The sequence below is a fragment of the Bufo gargarizans genome, chromosome 2, assembly GCF_014858855.1.
Source record: "Bufo gargarizans isolate SCDJY-AF-19 chromosome 2, ASM1485885v1, whole genome shotgun sequence".
NCBI lineage: Eukaryota > Metazoa > Chordata > Amphibia > Anura > Bufonidae > Bufo > Bufo gargarizans.
In genome coordinates, this window is record NC_058081.1 from 266,741,531 (window position 1) to 266,755,673 (window position 14,143).

The following is a 14,143-nucleotide window of genomic DNA, read 5'->3' on the forward strand; positions in this document are numbered from 1 at the left end:
TGCCCTGACTCTGCTGTTTACAGAAACACCCCATATGTGGCCGTAAACTACTGTACGGCCACACAGCGGGGCGTAGAGTGAAAGGTGCGCCGTATGGTTTTTGGAAGCCAGATTTTGCTGGACAGTTTTTTTGACACCATGTCCCATTTGAAGCCCCCTGATGCACCCCTAGAGTAGAAACTCCATAAAAGTGACCCCATCTAAGAAACTACACCCCTCAAGGTATTCAAACTGATTTTACAAACTTTGTTAACCCTTTAGGTGTTGCACAAGATTTAATGGAAAATAGAGATACAATTTCAAAATTTCACTTTTTTGGCAGATTTTCCATTTTAATATTTTTTTTCCAGTTACAAAGCAAGGGTTAACAGCCAAACAAAACTCATTATTTATGGCCCTGATTCTGTAGTTTACAGAAACACCTCATATGTGGCTGTAGACCGCTGTATGGGCACACAACAGGGCGCAGAAGGAAAGGAATGCCATACGGTTTTTGGAAGGCAGATTTTGCTGGACTGGTTTTTTGACACCATGTCCCATTTGAAGCCCCCCTGATGCACCCCTAGAGTAGAAACTCCATAAAAGTTACCCAATCTAAGAAACTACACCCCTCAAGGTATTCAAACTGATTTTACAAACTTTGTTAACCCTTTAGGTGTTGCACAAGATTTAATGGAAAATAGAGATACAATTTCAAAATTTCACTTTTTTGGCAGATTTTCCATTTTAATATTTTTTTTCCAGTTACAAAGCAAGGGTTAACAGCCAAACAAAACTCATTATTTATGGCCCTGATTCTGTAGTTTACAGAAACACCTCATATGTGGTCGTAAACTGCTGTTCAGGCACACGGCAGGGCGCAGAAGGAAAGGAATGCCATACGGTTTTTGGAAGGCAGATTTTGCTGGACTGGTTTTTTTGACACCATGTCCTATTTGAAGCCCCCCTGATGCACCCCTAGAGTAGAAACTCCAAAAAAGTGACCCCATTTTAGAAAGTACGGAATAGGGTGGCAGTATTGTTGGTACTAGTTCAGGGTAGATATGATTTTTGGTTGCTCTATATTACACTTTTTGTGCGGCAAGGTAACAAGAAATAGCTTTTTTGGCACGTTTTTTTTTGTTATTTACAACATTCATCTGACAGGTTAGATCACGTGGTAATTTTATAGAGCAGGTTGTCACGGACGCAGCGATACCTAATATGTATACAATTTTTATTTATTTATGTAAGTTTTATACAATAACTTCATTTTTAAAACCAAAAAATTGTTTAGTGTCTCCATAGTCTGAGAGCCATAGTTTTTTCAGTTTTTGGGCGATTATCTTGAGTAGGGTCTAATTTTTTGCGGGATGAGATGACAGTTTGATTGGCACTATTTTGGGGTGCATATGACTTTTTGATCGCTTGCTATTACACTTTTTGTGACGTAAGATGGCAAAAAATTGCTTTTTTTGCACAATTTATTATTTTTATTTTTTATGGTGGTCACCTGAGGGGTTAGGTCATGTGATATTTATATAGAGCCGGTCGATACGGACGCGGCAATACCTAATATGTATACTTTATTTTTATTTATGTAGGTTTTACACAATGATTTTATTTTTGAAACAAAAAAAATGATGTTTTAGTGTTTCCATAGTCTAAGAGCCATAGTTTTTTCAGTTTTTGGGCGATTATCTTGAGTAGGGTCTAATTTTTTGCGGGATGAGATGACGGTTTGATTGGTACTATTTTGGCGTACATGCGACTTTTTTGATCACTTTTATTACCTTTTTTGGGAAGTAAGGTGGGCAAAATTTCAATTTTCTCATAGTTTTTTTTTTTTTTTTTTATGGCGTTCACTGTGCGGGGAAAGTAACATGACCGTTTTATAGATCAGGTCGTTACGGATGCGGCGATACCTAATATGTATAGTTTATTTTATTTTTTTTAATTTTTATTCAGTGATAAATGTTTTTTTTTTTATCTTAACTTTTTTCACTTATTTTATATTTTTTTTGACCCAGACCCACTTGGTTCTTGAAGATCCAGTGGGTCTGATGTCTGTAAAATACAGTACAGAACCTATATAGGTATCTGTACGGTATTTTACTTACACTGAACAGATCTATGCTTTCAGCATAGATCTGTTCAGCACCATGGACAGCAGGACGCCTGAGAGGCGTCCTGTTGCCATGGGAACCTTCCCCGTCTGCTCAGTTATGGTCAGAACTGCGCAGACGGGGAAGGGTAAGGACGGGGCTCTGGGGGGGCTGTCTGGGGGCTCTCTCCCTCTCCCATCGGGGGGCTGCAAAGGCACAGCAGCCCCCCGATCGGAGAGGGAGGGAGCTCCCTTTTACTGTAACCTTTTCCATACAGCGGTCCGTACGGACCGCTGTATGGAAAGGGTTAAACGGCTGACATCGCATCAACAATGTCAGCCGTTTATACCAGGGTGCCAGCAATGTGCTGGCACCCTGGTATACCCACTGTACACCAACGATTATTCAATGGGAGGCGGGCGGGGGATCGCGATCCCGCCTGCCGCACCGCCGGCCTCCCGCAACGCCCCCACCGCCTGCGACACCCCCCCTGCACCACCCGCCGCCATCAAATCATGCAGGGGTGCAGGGGGGGGTGTACTATATTGATTTTAGACACTCTAAAGTTTCTGATCCCCGCGGTCAGGGACCGCGGGGATCAGAAACTGCAAAAAGCGCAGCAAACCGCAGGTCTGAATTGACCTGCGGTTTGCTGCGATCGCCGACACGGGGGGGTCACATGACCCCCCCTGGCGTTTTAACAGGATGCCGGCTGAATGATTTCAGCCGGCATCCTGTTCAAATTAACCCCTGCGGCGCCGGAATGCCGATTTTAAAGTCAGGACGTACCGGTACGTCCTTGGTCCTTAAGGACTCGGGAAATAGGGCGTACCGGTACGTCCTATGTCCTTAAGGGGTTAAGCCATTCTGTTGTTTATTTCTATGCTTTGGGTCGTTGTCCTGTTGCAACACCCATCTTCTGTTGAGCTTCAGCTGGTGGACAGATGGCCTTAAGTTCTCCTGCAAAATGTCTTGATAAACTTGGGAATTCATTTTTCCTTCAATCATAGCAATCCATCCAGGCCCTGACGCAGCAAAGCAGCCCCAAACCATGATGCCCCCACCACCATACTTCACAGTTGGGATGAGGTTTTGATGTTGGGTGTGCTGTGCCACAGAATATTTTGCCAGTACTGCTGTGGAACAGCAATGTTTTTTTTGGACAGCAGTGGCTTCCTCTGTGGTATCTTCCCATGAAATCCATTCTTGTTTAGTGTTTTGCGTACCATAGATTTGTTAGCATATGCCAGAGACTTTTGTAAGTCTTTAGCTGTTCACCTCATTGAGCAGTCTGCACTGTGCTCTTGCAGTCATCTTTACAGGACGACCACTCCTAGGGAGAGTAGCAGCAGTGAAGAACTTTCTCCATTTATAGACAATTTGTCTTACTGTGGACTGATGAACAGCAAGGCTTTTGGAGATACTTTTATAACCCTTTCCAGCTTTATACAAGTCAACAATTCTTAATCGTAGGTCTTCTGAGAGCTCTTTTGTGCGAGGCATCATTCACATCAGGCAATGCTTCTTGTGAAAAGCAAACCCAGAACTGGTGTGTGTTTTTTATAGGGCAGGGCAGCTGTAACCAACACCTCCAATCTCATCTCATTGATTGGACTCCAGTTGGCTGACACCTCACTCCAATTAGCTCTTGGAGATTTCATTAGTCTAAGGGTTCACATACTTTTTCCACCTGCTCTGTGAATGTTTACATGGTCTGTTCAATAAAAACTTGGTAACATTTAATTCTTTGTGTGCTATTAGTTTAAGCAGACTGATTGTCTATTGTTGTGACCTAGATGAATATCAGATCACATTTTATGACCAATTTGTGCAGAAATCCATATCATTCCAAAGGGTTCACATACTTTTTCTTGCCACTGTGTGTGTGTATATATATATATATATATATATATATATATAAATAACTGAAGTTGCACACTAGGTATTCTTTGACCTAAGGACATAAGCATAACATTTTATTTGCAGTGGTACATTTTTTATTATAATCATACAGAGAAAAAGGGAAAATGTACCAAAAAGGTCAAAACCATTAAGTCATTCTACATGGCACAGCAGCATAATAAACGTGTTCCATATTCTCTCTGTTATATGCTACATGCAGCTTTATTGCTGAACATTTTTTGAAATAACATTATATTGTAATTTTAGCCTGTCAATAGTATATTCATTGATGACTGAAGAACTCCGCACCTTAGAAGTAAGGTAAGCCAGGACCTAAATTGTAAAGGAATATTTCACCTTTCTATATTATCTTACGACTTCAATGTTAGAAGCTCTGTTCCACCACATTTTTTACTCCATTTAATAACATAATTCTTAAATGAAAAGTCTAGGCATCCACTTTGGGACATATCCGGATGTAGAGGATTTGTTATAGATGTTCTACATCAAAAATCTGGAACATAGTACAGTACAATATAAGTGAATGAGGTTTTTGAAAGCCTATTCACATGTAGCAGAAAAATTCAGCCTGGATTAAACATGCTAGAGATATTCAAATCCACCCTTTACAATGTAGTACCTGCCACACAAAATCTGTGTCAGGAAATGGTCAAGTTTTGCGAACCAAAGCCAGGAGTTGATTCCAGAGGACAGGGAAATACTTGTCCTTCCTACTCGACCCATTGCTGACTTTGGCAAAAAAAAAAAAACTGCATGCGTAATTCAAGCCTTAAAGGGATTGTCCAATTTTTTTTATCATAAGCTTGCTAGACCTGTGGAAAAAAAAAAACATACTCACTTGCTTCTTGCCACTCCATTTTGGCTCCCTATCTCTTGTTCTGGTCCCAGTCTGTAAACTTCTGAATAGACAGGATCATGTGCACCACTGCAGCCAATTACTGGCCTCAGCGGTGACATCTCCCCAAAGGCACATGATCCAATAGTGACATTCCACTTTGGCACATGTCACTGCTGAGACCAGTCATTTGCTGAAGCGGTGCATATGACCCTGTCCATCAGTTTACATATGGGGACTTAAGGACCACTGATGGGAACAGAATGGAGCAGCAGGGAGCAGGTGAGCATGTTTTTTTTTTCTACAAGTACAGCAGTCTGGGGTTGAAATGAGAAAAAGTAAAAAAAAAACAAAAAAACTTTATGATAAATTTTTTGGATTGGCCATAACAGAGCGCTTTACTTATGCATTTCCATAGACTGAATTAACACTGTAGGGTAATTAACAATAGTGTTAATGTAATACATAGGATCAAATTCACAGCCTTATATACTGTATAATGAGTTACATTTCTGTTGAGAAAATCAACATTCTCGTTTATTAATTTTCCTTGCTTAGCGTTTTGGTGTCCGCCTGACAATGCGGAGCCAAACAAACCCGTCTTCACTTACAATGTAAGTCAATGGGGACTGATCCGTTTTGACTTAGACTTTTAAAAAAAAGAATAATGTAAACGGATCCATTCTGAACGGATACAAGCGTTTGCATTATCAGTGCAGATACAAGACGAATCCGCATCAAACGCATGTGTGAAAGTAGCCTTATACATGTGTGTAAAATTCTAAGAAAACATACAGTGCTGCCCATAATTATTCATACCCCTGGCAAATTTTTACTTAAAGTTACTTTTATTCAACCAGCAACGGTAAATGACAGAGGTGTCTCCCAAAAGATAATAAAACGATGTACAAGAGGCATTATTGTGGGAAAAAAACATTTCTCAGCTTTTATTTACATTTGAGCAAAAAAATACAAGATGTTCCGCACTGTGGAAAATCTCAGAGGACGTGGTCGGAAGCCAAAAGTGACACCTGTGCTGGCCAGGAGGATAGTTAGAGAGGGGAAAAAGAATCCAAGGATCACCATCTGGTGAATCTGGGCTCTGCTGGTGGCAATGTCTCAAGGCAGACAATCCAACAGACACTGCCCACTGCTGGGTTCCACGGATGCAGACCAAGCACACAAAAGCTCGCTTGGCCTTTGCAAAAGCTCATCTGGACAAAGAAGACGACTTCTGGTCTTCTGTGTTATGGTTAAATGAAACAAAAATTGAATTGTTTGGTCACAATGATGTTTCTTTCATTTGGCGTAAAAAAAGAAGAAGCCTTCAACCCAAAGAACACCATCCCCACTGTGAAACATAGTGGTGGGAACCAAATGCTTTGGGGGTGTTTTTCAGCCAATGGACCAGGGAACCTAATCACAGTAAACGGCACCATGAAAAAAGAGCAATACATGAGGATTCTCAACGACAACATCAGGCAGTCTGCAGAGAAACCTGGCCTTGGGCACCAGTGGACATTTCAGCATGACAATGACCCAAAACACACAGCAAGAAGTGCCTCACAAGTCCAGGCTACATAATAATTTTTTCTTTCTTTTTTAGATTTTACATGACGAATATGTTCTACGCTGGCTCTGCCAGGAACTGGTTCAAGTTAGAGTCTGTGATGTTAATTCCCAATCAAGATATTCTGAGAAATGCTTCATTTAGGACAACTTATGCCTCAACACCTGCAGAGTACTCTTATCATTGCCAGCAAGTAGGGACAAGTTCTTTGTATGGGGAGACACTAGTTCCTACCAATGATGCGGCAAAAACATGGGAAATATTCATTTCTGAGTTTCAGGTAAGTACAAATGTAATATACATGAAAATATATTTTACCAGCACAGTACCACTTATCTGTCATTGGTGTTATACTTACTAATGTTTATTCTTGTTCATCACAAAAATATATTCTGACTGTATAATCACATTATTAAATATTTAATAAGGAAAAAAATCAGACAAATAAGAAATAATTAAAGGGTTTCCCAATTTTTTTTTTTCACTTAATAAGTGTTGGAGACCATATAAAATAATAAAAAATACTTTCTTCCTGAGCACTGCCACCCTGTCATCCTGTAAGCAATGTATTGTTTGGTTGCATGTACGGCTGCAGCCAATCACTGGCCTCAGCGGTTTATGAAAAAAAGATAGCTGAGGCCATTGATTGACTGCAGTGGTTTATGGAAGTCACCCCTGCAACCAAACAATACATCACTGGCTGCAGCACGTGAAAGATGAGTGGTGCCATTGTATTGGAGCCCAACAGAGGATGGGAACTTTTTTATTATTAGACCTGCTCCTGGTACTTTAGTAAAATAAGTAAATAAGTTGGACAAGCCCTTTAAAGAAAGCAGTGAACAAACTATACATATGTATGGGAGAATTAATAACCATGTTAGCAAAGCATGGGTGCTGCATTAGTTTATGTGCTTTCCCAAAGAAAATGAAATAAATGCATAAATCACACTAACACATTCTGCAGTAAATTTTACTATTCATAATGTCATTTTTTTATTTTGCCAATATCAAAATGGTTGTCTTTTAAATACAACCTTTATACTGTACCTCAATAATAATTACATAGAAACATAGAATGTTTTGGCAGATAAGAACCATTTGGCCCATCTAGTCTGCCCAATATACTGAATACTATGGATAGCCCCTGGCCCTATCTTATATGAAGGATGGCCTTATGCCTATCCCATGCATGCTTAAACTCCTTCACTGTATTTGCAGCTACCACTTCTGCAGGAAGGCTATTCCATGCATCCACTACTCTCTCAGTAAAGTAATACTTTCTGATATTACTTTTAAACCTTTGCCCCTCTAATTTAAAACTATGTCCTCTTGTAGCGGTTTTTCATCTTTTAAATATTCTCTCCTCTTGTACCTTGTTGATTCCCTTTATGTATTTAAAAGTTTTTATCATATCTCCTCTGTCTCATATTCCTCTGTCTCATAGTTTTGTTCTGCAATCCATGCACTAGTTTAGTAGCTCTTCTCTGAATTCTCTCCAAAGTATCAATAGCGGCATGAGCACCTCCCTCTTTCTACTGTTAATACCTCTCCCTATACACCCAAGCATTCTGCTAGCATTTCCTGCTGCTCTATGACATTGTCTGCCTACCTTTAAGTCTTCTGAAATAATGACCCCTAAATCCCTTTCCTCAGATACTGAGGTTAGGACTGTATCACTGATTTTATATTCTGCTCTTGGGTTTTTACGTCCCAGGTGCATTATCTTGCACTTATCAACATTAAATTTTAGTTGCCAAATTTTTGACCATTCCTCTAGTTTTCCTAAATCCTTTTCCATTTGGTGTATCCCTCCAGGAACATCAACCTTGTTACAAATCTTTATGTCATCAGCAAAAAGACACACCTTACCATCGAGGCCTTCTGCAATTTTGCTGATAAAGATATTAAAAAATATGGGTCCCAGAACAGATCACTGAGGTACCCCACTGGTAACAAGACCTTGGTCTGAATATACTTCATTGACTACAACCCTCTGTTGTCTGTCCCTCAGCCACTGCCTAATCCATTCAACAATATGGGAGTCCAAGCACAAAGACTGTAATTTATTGATAAACCTTCTATGTGGGACAGTATCAAAAGCCTTACTAAAGTCTAGATAAGTGATGTCTACTGCACCTCGACCATCTATTATTTTAGTCACCCAATCAAAAAAAATCAATAAGATTAGTTTGACATGATCTCCCTGAAGTGAACCCATGCTGTTTTTCATCTTTCAATCCATGAGATTTTAGATGTTCCACAATCCCAGGTCCCCTGTTCTGCCCGCCCCGCTCCTCTTGATTGATGTCATGGTTCGCAGCATTGCTGACGAAATCCCGCGCCTGCGCCGTTCACTTCTGTATTCGGTGCAGTGAGTGATGGCCGCTCTCCTGATGCCGGCTTCCTTACTGTGACGTAGTCGGCGCAGTGAGAAGTCCGGCACCAGGAGCGCATCATTCACTCACTGCACCTCAGCGATGCTGCGAACCGTGACATCAATCAAGAGGAGCAGGGCGGGCAGAACAGGGGACCTGGGCAGGATAAAGGGTGAGTAGACGGAGCCTCTAGGTGCTGATTTTACGCCCACATAGCACCTAGAGGCTCATTAGCATATTATAAAAGTGCTTATTTTATCAGAACGGCTGCAGGGAAAAATGTAAAAAAACATTCTGTTATGTAGTGCTGACATTAGCATCGCTAATGTTATCCAGCTACATAACAGTATTTCTGGTGGTAGAAACCCTTTAAATAAATCTGTTAATGGTTTTGCTAGTTCACTGCTAAGCTCTTTTAATAGCTTTGGGTGTATCCCATCAGGCCCCTGTGACTTATTTGTATTCATTTTAGACAGCTGACCTAGAACCTCTTCCTCTGTAAAGACACATCTATCAAAAGATTCATTAGTCTTCCTTCCTAACTGAGGTCCTTCTCCTTCATTTTCCTTTGTAAAAACTGAACAGAAGGATTCATTGAGGCAGTCAGCTAGTTCTTTATCTTCTTCCATATACCTTCCTTCTTTTGTTTTTAATTTGTTAATTCCTTGTTTTAGTTTCCTTTTTTCATTTATGTATCTGAAGAATGTCTTATCGCCTTTTTTCACTGACTGAGCTAATTTCTCTTCTGCCTGTGATTTAGAGGCTCTTATAACTTGTTTGGCCTCTTTCTGCCTAAACTTGTAAATGTGCCTGTCATCCTCATTTTTTTTATTGTTTTTAATGATTTTGGCCACTTCTGTGAGTATCACCGTGGTCTCTTCATTTGTTTGCTTTTACTGACAAGCCTAATGCAAATATCTGTTGCCTTCAATAGTGCCACTTTTAAGTAGTCCCATTTCTCCTGGACTCCATTGAAACTGTTCCAATCTGATAGGGACTCGTATACCACTAATTTAATTTTAGAAAAGTCAGTTTTTCTAAAATCTAAAACTTTTGTTTTTGTGTGGTGTGACTCAGTCACTGTACTTATAGTAAACCACACTGACTGGTGATCACTAGATCCCAAGATTTCCCTTACAGTAATATCAGATACCAAATTCCCATTTGTGAATACTAAATCTAAAATGGCCTACTTCCGGGTTGGCTCCTCCACTATTTGCTGTAGAGATAATCCCAGTAGGGAACTTAGACTATCTGTACTCCTGGCAGAACTAGCTATTTTGGTTTTCCAGTTTACATCAGGAAGATTAATGTCTCCCATAAAGATAACTTCCCCTTTCAATGTCATTTTAGCTATCCCCTCAACTAGTAGATCATCTAATTCTTTCATTTGGCCAGGTGGTCTATATATCACCTACACGAGTTACCTTATGATTATCAAGCTGCAACGTAACCCAAACTCACTCTAAATTTGTCTCACTAACTTATATTATATTCGATTTTATGCTATCTTTCACATATAGGGCCACTCCTCCCCCTTTCTTGCCTTCCCTGTCTTTCCTATATAGAGAGAACCCTGGTATTGTTATAGCCCAGTCATTACTCTCATTGAACCATGTCTCAGTAACAGCCACTAAATCTATATTCTCAGATGCCATTATAGACTCTTAAATTATCATTTAAGAAAATTTGTGAATGTTCCAATAAAAGTAGGATTCTTGCAGAATGGAAGAAATTCTTCCACTGTGCGATATCAGGATATCAGGAAGTATTACTTTACTGAGAGAGCAGTGGATGCATGGAATAGCCTTCCTGCAGAAGTGGTAGCAGCAAATACAGTGAAGGAGTTTAAGCATGCATGGGATAGGCATAAGGCCATCCTTCATATAAGATAGGGCCAGGGGCTATTCATATTATTCAGTATATTGGGCAAACTAGATGGGCCAAATGGTTCTTATCTGCCGACATATTCTATGCTTCTATGTTCCACTGGTGTGACGTTTAAGCTACATTAGGTACAACTGTCAAATAGTATTATGATATTGATACAGTGCAATATGCTATTTAAAATATAACAAAACAAGATTTTCGTTACCATTCCAAATCCATGTGGCGGTATTGTACCATACCTGTAACAGCCATTGTGTCTTTATTTTGGAAGCAAAATAGTTAAAGGGGTTTTGTCACTTTAGCAAATGGCATTTATTATGTAGAGAAAGTTAATACTTATGTATTGTGATTGTCCATATTGCCTCCTTTGTTGGCTAGATTAATTTTTCAATCACTTTATACACTGCTGATTTCCATGGTTATGGCCAGGACAGGCACGTGTACATGCACGGCCACTGCTGCTAGATTGCAGAGTGGTCGAAACCCCTGGCAACTATGTATAATGTAAGGGGAAAATGAATTAAGCCAGCAAAGGAAGCAATATGGACAATCACAATACATTAGTAAGTGCCTTGTATTAACTTTATCTACATGATAAATGCCACTTGCTGAAGTGACACGGCCCCTATAAGTAAAAGTTACAAATGGAAAAAAACGAATGACTCCATTACAACACATTACTCATGACCTCGTGTAACTTTAGATAACATAATACACAAAGTATTAGCATCATTTGTGCTCACAATAAAATAGATTATGTGGACTGCACAAAATGTACTTGAAACACATTTTTGCTTTGGATTAGTGTAAGCTAATATTTTACCTTTAATAAAGCTTAAAGTGGTTTTCCATAAGAAGAAAAAAAAATTGGCTGCGACTAAATGTGCTAAATAACCATTACTCCTGGGAACCACTGGGGCGTCAGCAGTGTAGTGTTTGGGGATCTAACAGGTCAGCGGTGGTTAATTTATTTTATTTCATCACATTTACTGTTGTTAATCTTATTTTTTAATCCCAGAAAACACCTTTAATTATTGCATAAAAAGTATTGGGTTGCAATTTTTTAGCAAAATGGTGCGTCAGGGTCTCCAATGTTATGGGATTGTTTGTAGGTTACAACTATACATTCTTTGAGGCAAAAAAGTCTTATTGTTGACTCACACAACTGGTGTTCACAAATAGTCGGGCGGTTTCTGTAAAGTTTATTTACTTTAGGTATTTTTTTTTAGGGTTCATTCACACGACCACACTGTGTTTTGTGGTCCACAAATTGCGGATCCGCAAAACACGGATGCTGCCCGTGTGCATTCCGCAATTTGCAGAATGGAACGGGCGACCCATAATAGAAATGCCTATTCTTGTCTGCGGACAAGAATAGGACATGTTCTATCTATTTTGGGGGTCACGGAAAGGAGCATCAGTGTGCTGTCCGCATCTTTTATGGCCCATTTGAACTGCACCCATTCTGCAAAATGAGTCCTTAAAGGGGTATTCGCATCACAGACGCATCGCATTGTGCAGCCACCGCTCCCATTCATTTCTATGGGTCCGACGGAAATAGCCAAGCCAGCGCTCAGCTATTTTCGGCGGCCCCATAGAAATGAATGGAGGATGGCTGCGCATGCGCAGTGTGCCCTCCATCATCTTTCCCTGCTGCGTTCTCGTTGTAGCTGTGGGTCTCAGAGGTGGGACCCGCACCTATCAGACAATGGGGGCATATCCCAGCAATATGCTCCCATTGTCTGTGATTGCAAAACCCCTTTAATATTAACTAAAATGAGCTGAAATATTAAAACACATAGAAAGGGAAACATTCCAACTTTCACAATTGCCACTACAGCTGTCATGATAATTTGACTTCTGTAGTCTTTTGCTCACTAGTAAGCTTTGCTGTATAGACTGGAACAAGGTTAGCAGAAGGTACAACATTTAAAGCAAACTAACACATTAAGGTATTCCAAGGACACAAATCCATTTAATTCAGCTAAAATGTAATACATGAGACAGTATAACAGCTAAACAGGACCTGCCTCATCCTCAGAGAAATACAACTGTATGTTTGCAGCGGTCCCGTCAGGGACTTTGGTGCTGGTTGTTGCTTCCTCTTAGCCTCTGCTGTTTCGTCAGCTTTGACACCTGATAGCAGTGAATTGTCAGATGGGCCGCGGTCCCCCACACTGATGGACACTAAGAATTGTGGACCGCTATCCTGACAGTTCACTGCTATAGGACACTGAAACTTTAGGTGTGCAGCCTGTTTATCTGAGAGCGATGGTGATAAGGGCCCAGTCTGTCTCAGTTCATGTCCCTGTTAAAGTGGTCATTACTAATGATGAGAGAATTGAAGTCCATGAAGTGCACTTTGATCCAAATTTCAGGATAAATTTGATTTGCAGCGAAGCGGGATTTCCTTGTGCTTTGCGGTAGTATATCGATTTAACCTGAAATAGTGTAAAAAAAATAATAATAATACCTGATCCATTTGCTTGTGACGGACCAGCCTCCATCTTCCTTGAAGATCTCGGCCGAAATCCCGTGCGTGATGACGTATGGCGTCGCCGCACAAGCCGGCATGATGACGTCATCTTAAGCCGCCCAAGATTTCATGCCAAACCTTTAAGCAACATGGCGGATGGTCCGTCACAAGCAAATGGATCAGGTAAGTATTATTTTTTTTATTTTTATTGTGCACTCTATTATTAATATCAGATGACGCTATCATGTATGAACGCGGCATCTGCGGGGTACAATGACGGGAATTGGGATTGCACCACTCCCTGTCATTGCACCCACTACTTAAAAAGAAATGCGCTTCCGATTTTTTTTGTAAAGCAGCCGAATTGAATTTTTGAATACTTTGCTCATCACTAGTTATTACATTCAGGGGATTGGCATGTAATAAAGAATAGATGACTACTTACCTGACACATTCTGTGCCACAGCGCCAGTTACCCCAGCGGGGCTCTGTCTTCCCAGTTGCAGCAGTGATGTCACGTTGACGTGTGACCTCTGCGGCCAATCACTGGTCTTTTCAGTGCATTGCTGAGGCCAATGAGTCAGACCCCTGTGAAAAACGCAGTCTTAGGCCTTGTTCACGTCACATTTATATCTTACATTTAATGTATACAAGAGCGTATACGTTAAATGGACGCCTCTGACAGATTCCATATAGAGGCATCCGCCACCATAGAGTTCCACGTATGTTTTTTTCTTTTTACTGGACTCTGCAGGATGGGGAAGCATAGTGTACTACGCTTTTGTATCCTTATCCCCCCAAACATATATGTTAGATGTAGGGCAAAAACGTGATGTGAACCCAGCCTTATTGTCTTTCTTATGTGGAAACCCAAAAAACATAAAGCCTGATAATAAGGTGAATCAGCTGATTTTTTTTTTTAACTATTTGCACTTCCCTAAACATGACCAAAAAAGAAGTAGGCCCCATATATTGACATACCGTATATTT

At 40.3% G+C, this 14,143-nt stretch overlaps 1 protein-coding gene and 1 long non-coding RNA gene across 2 annotated transcripts in view; one reads left to right on the forward strand and one right to left on the reverse strand.

Annotated features, from left to right (window-relative positions):
* The window catches only part of LOC122927929 (V-type proton ATPase subunit S1-like), a 91,197-nt gene that overhangs the window by 76,324 nt on the left and 730 nt on the right, over positions 1–14,143 (forward strand). Inside the window, exons 8-9 of the mRNA XM_044280272.1 lie at positions 4,254–4,307; positions 6,449–6,692. Of these exons, the coding sequence (XP_044136207.1) occupies positions 4,254–4,307; positions 6,449–6,692 (298 nt within the window). The remainder of the gene's footprint in view (positions 1–4,253; positions 4,308–6,448; positions 6,693–14,143) is intronic.
* The window catches only part of LOC122927930, a 47,400-nt gene continuing 45,862 nt past the window's right edge, over positions 12,606–14,143 (reverse strand). The window contains exons 2-3 of the long non-coding RNA XR_006387829.1: positions 13,599–13,741; positions 12,606–13,118 (exon numbers count right to left, since the gene is read on the reverse strand). This is a non-coding gene — a long non-coding RNA (uncharacterized LOC122927930). The remainder of the gene's footprint in view (positions 13,119–13,598; positions 13,742–14,143) is intronic.